The sequence below is a fragment of the Malurus melanocephalus genome, unplaced genomic scaffold, assembly GCF_030028575.1.
Source record: "Malurus melanocephalus ecotype Western Australia unplaced genomic scaffold, MMel_1.1 scaffold_1320, whole genome shotgun sequence".
Classification (NCBI taxonomy): domain Eukaryota; kingdom Metazoa; phylum Chordata; class Aves; order Passeriformes; family Maluridae; genus Malurus; species Malurus melanocephalus.
This window is the reverse complement of record NW_026624552.1, coordinates 22,127-26,562: the sequence shown is the minus strand read 5'-3', so window position 1 is coordinate 26,562 and position 4,436 is coordinate 22,127. Positions and strand designations below refer to the sequence as shown.

The 4,436-nt window shown below is 51.9% G+C and overlaps 2 protein-coding genes across 2 annotated transcripts in view; both read right to left on the bottom strand.

Moving 5' to 3' along the window:
- Positions 1–2,591, bottom strand: part of PBK (PDZ binding kinase) — a 12,163-nt gene extending 9,572 nt beyond the window's left edge. Inside the window, exons 1-3 of the mRNA XM_057387710.1 lie at positions 2,514–2,591; positions 1,743–1,833; positions 7–154 (exon numbers count right to left, since the gene is read on the bottom strand). Coding sequence (XP_057243693.1) covers positions 7–154; positions 1,743–1,833; positions 2,514–2,562 — 288 coding nt within the window. The 5' untranslated portion in view covers positions 2,563–2,591. The remainder of the gene's footprint in view (positions 1–6; positions 155–1,742; positions 1,834–2,513) is intronic.
- A 437-nt stretch (positions 2,592–3,028) lies between these two features.
- Positions 3,029–4,436, bottom strand: part of LOC130586802 (scavenger receptor class A member 5-like) — a gene marked incomplete at its 5' end in the record, with an annotated part of 23,420 nt that continues 22,012 nt past the window's right edge. The window contains one exon of the mRNA XM_057387709.1: positions 3,029–3,153. Coding sequence (XP_057243692.1) covers positions 3,029–3,153 — 125 coding nt within the window. The remainder of the gene's footprint in view (positions 3,154–4,436) is intronic.

Here is a 4,436-nt window from a genome sequence, read left to right as displayed (position 1 = left end):
GGAATGCTGACCCACGATGTTGGGATGCTGCAGATTCCGGAGTGTTTTGGCCTCCTCCTGCAGCCTCTGCTGGTAGAGGCTCCGCTGGCTCCGGCTGCAGCCGGAATAGATTTTCTTCACGGCCCAGGGGGAGCGGGATAATCCCTGCGGAGACCTGGGCGGGAAAAACCTCTGGAATTCTCATGGATAACCCAAACAGTTTGTGGGATTTGAAAAGGAAAAGCGGGAAAAGGATTAAAAACTGCCGCGGCACAGGAGCGTGGGAATGATCCATGGAATGTTCCCAATTCCTCCGTGGAATTTGCAGGGAAAGGGAATTTCTGTTCCCATTTCCAGCTGGAGCTGAGGCTCGTGGAGGGAAGGAATGGCCCCAAATCCCGGAATTCCACAGCAGAAAAGTTATCCCAAAAGAATGGAGCCCAAATTCCTGAATTACACCTAGGGAAAGGGTTATCCCAAAATAATGGAGCCCAAATCCCCAAATTCCAGACAGGAAAAGGGTGATCCCAAAATAATGGACCTCAAATCCCTGAATTCCAGCCAGGGAATATCCCAGGAATGATCCCAAATCCCTGAATTCCTGCCAGGGTTTATCCCAAAATAATGGAGCTCAAATCCCTGAATTTCCAGGAAAAGAGCCCAAATCCCTGAATTCCTGCCAGGGAAAGGGTTATCCCAAAAGAATGGACATCAAATCCCTGAATTCCCAGGAAAACAGCCCAAATCCCTGAATTGCACTTGGGAAAAGGTTTATTCCAAAATAATGGAGCCCAAATCCCTGAATTCCAGACAGGGAATATCCCAGAATGATGGACCTCAAATCCCTGAATTCCACCCAGGGAAAGGGTTATCCCAAAAGAATGGATCTCAAATCCCTGAATTCCCAGAAAAAGAGCCCAAATCCCTGAATTCCTGCCAGGGTTTATCCCAAAACAAAGGAGCCCAAATCTCCAAATTCCACTCAGGGAAAAGGTTATCCCAAAAGAATGGAGCCCAAATCCCTCAATTCCCAGGAAAAGAGCCCAAATCTTCAAATTCCACTCAGGGAAAAGGTTATCCTAAAAGAATGGAGCCCAAATCCCTGAATTCCCAGGAAAAGAGCCCAAATCCCTGAATTCCTGCCAGGGTTTATCCCAAAATAAAGGAGCCCAAATCCCCAAATTCCACTCAGGGAAAGGGTGATCCCAAAATAATGGACCTCAAATCCCTGAATTTCCAGGAAAAGAGCCCAAATCCCTGAATTCCTGCCAGGGAAAGGGTTATCCCAAAATAATGGATCCCAAATCCCTGAATTCCAGCCAGGGAATATCCCAGGAATGATCCCAAATCCCTGAATTCCAGCCAGGGAATATCCCAGGAATGATCCCAAATCCCTGAATTCCTGCCAGGGTTTATTCGAAAATAATGGAGTCCAAATCCCCAAATTCCACTCAGGAAAAGGGTGATCCCAAAATAATGGACCTCAAATCCCTGAATTCCCAGGAAAAGAGCCCAAATCCCTGAATTGCACTCAGGAAAAGGTTTATTCCAAAATAATGGAGCCCAAATCCCCAAATTTCAGCCAGGGAAGTTTATCCCAAACCAATGGGTTCTTTCCCATTTCCAGAACCCCGGGATGGCTCCAAATCCCAAATCCCTCCTTTGGCTCCGCATCCATGGCAAGGGAAACATGGAACATCCCGGAGCGCCTTTTCCCTCCCCTCGGGAATTTCCCAGGATAATCCCGATCCCAATTCCCAAACCTTTTCATCAGGTAGACGCTGACTCCGGTGCCGTATCCCAATTTCTGCATGAAGGGAGAGGCCGGGATGGTGACGGACATGGAGCCGGGATCTGCCGGGAAAAGGATCCCGCTGATCCCACGGGAAACTCCGGGAAAAATCCCGGCTGGGATCGGGATCTGCTCCCCGGGCCCCAAATCCTTCCGGGGGGAAGTTTAGTGGRATTTTGGGAATAATTCCTGCATGGAAAAGGTTTTCCTGGCTGCCCAGGGAAAGGTGGAATTCCCATTCCTGGCGGGATTTTAAATCCAAGAGGATCCGAGGGTTCCATGGCCCCAAACCATTCCATGATTCCCACTGGGAATTCTGTTCCCAAATTCCAACCTCAAACCACATTCTCAACCCCACATTTTTGGAACAAGTTGGGATTTTCAGGAAATTTTTCCTTCCAATGCCCGTTTTTCCCAATATTTTCCAAAATTCCAACCCCACAATCCATTCCCACCTCCCTTTCTGCATTCGTTCCCTAAAAAGTGACCCCACAGATCCAAACCCCCCTTTTCCCAATATTTTCCCAAATTCCAACCCCAAACACCACCATTTGTGGAACGAGTTCACATTTTCAGGAAATTTTTCCTTCCACCCTCCTTTTCCCAATATTTTCCCAAATTCCAACCCCAAAACAATTCCCGACCCCACCCTTTGTGGAACGAGTTGGGATTTTCAGGAAATTTTTCCTTCCAACGCCCATTTTTCCCATTATTTTCCCGAATTCCTCCCGGAGTTCCTCACCCGCTTTGTCCTTGCGGGATGAAGGGACTGGAGACTGGAAGGAGTCCATGGAGCCGATCCCGATCCCAATCCCGATCCCAAATCTGATCCCAAATCCGATCCTGTGGGGCGGGAGGGGACATGGAGGGACTTGGGACTCTGGGAGAAGGATTTGGGAATGGGGGACCTGGGAATTTGGGGGTCTTGGATTGGGAATGAGGGGCCAGGATTTGGGAATTTGGAAGGTCCCGGATTTGGGAATTGGGAGTTCCCAGGTTTGGGATTTTGGGAGGTTCCGGATTTGGGAATTGGGGGTTCCCAGGTTTGGGATTTTGGGAGGTTCCGGATTTGGGAATTGGGGGTTCCCAGGTTGGGAATTTGGGAGGTCCTGGGTTCACGAATTTGGGAGGTTCTGGATTTGGGAATTTGGGAGGTCCCAGATTCAAGAATTGGGGAGTCTTGGATTGGGAATTTGGGAGGCCCCGGATTCGGAAATTTAGGGGTTCCCAGGTTTAGAAATTTGGGAGGTCCTGAATTTAAGAATTGGGAGTTCTCAGGTTTAGGAATTTGGAAGATCCTGAGTTGGGGGTCTTGGATTGGGAATTTGGAGTTCCCAGGTTTGGGATTTTGGGAGGTCCTGAGTTCAGGAATTTGGGAGGTCCTGGATTTGGGAATTGGGGGGTCATGTATTGGGGATTTGGGGGTTCCCAGATTTGGGAATTTGGGAGTTCTCAGATTTAGGAATTGGGGCAAGTTGGGGAATTGGGAAGGTCCCAGATTCAGGAACTGGGGGTTCCCAGATTTGGGAATTTGAGGGTCCTAGATTTGGGAATTGGGGGTCCCAGGTTTGGGAATTCGGGAGCTCCCAGATTTGGGAATTTAGGATGTCCCGGATTTGGGAATTGGGTCCTACCTCGAAACGGGATCCGCTGTGGGCGGCGCTGATCCGGGGGATCCCGGGACCCTTTTCCGGTTCCCGGTGCCGATTCCAGGAGATCCCGGGACTCTATGCCCGCTTTTCCCGTTCCCGGTGCCGATTCCAGGCGATCCCGGGACCTTTTCCCGCTCCCGATTTCGGGCGATCCCGGGACTCTTTTCCCGCTCTCGGTGGGGATTCCGGGGGTTCCCGGGACTCTTTTCCCGCTTTTCCCGGGTTTTTTTCCGCTTTTCCCGCTCCGGCCGTTACCTTGGATCCCGGACCCTTTTCCCGGTGCGAATTCCAGGAGATCCCGGGACTCTTTTCCCGTTTTTCCCGGGTTTTTTTCCCGCTTTTCCCGCTCTCGGCCGTTACCGGCGCCGCTTTCGAAATCCGCGCGCGCGCGCGCCGGCCCCGCCCTTTCCGGGGGCGTGTCCAACACAAAATATGGTAATGAGCTGTCGGGGGCGTGGTCAGAACGGCGCGCGCTGCCGTGGGGGCGTGGTCAGCACGGGATGGGCGTGGTTTGGGGCGATCTCCGGGAGCCCGAGGGGATTTTGGGGGCCCCAAAATCAATGGGGGAGGATTTGGAACCCCCCAAATCAATGGGGAGGGGATTTGGGGCCCAAAATTAAGGGGGAGGGGAGATTTGGGGGGGCCCAAAATCAATGGGGAGGGATTTGAGGGGGCACTTTGGGGTCTCCGTGGGGCTCTAAAGGGCTCAGGGGGGGCTTTGTGGGCTCCCCGAGAATTCGGGGGGTTCAGGGTTCCTACAGAGCCCCATAAATCCCCATCACTTTGGCACTCCCCCCCGGCTCCCAGACCCCCATAAAACCCCTAAACCCCCAATCCCTGGAACCCCAGAAACCCCAATTGTTCATTGACCCCCAAAACCCCATAAACCCCATCAATCTTTCATCCCCCCCAGACCCCATAAACCCCCTAGAACCCCACACTCCCCAAATGTTTCTTGGCCCCCTCCAGACCCCACAAAGCCCCATAAACCCCAATTGTTCCTTGACCTCCCC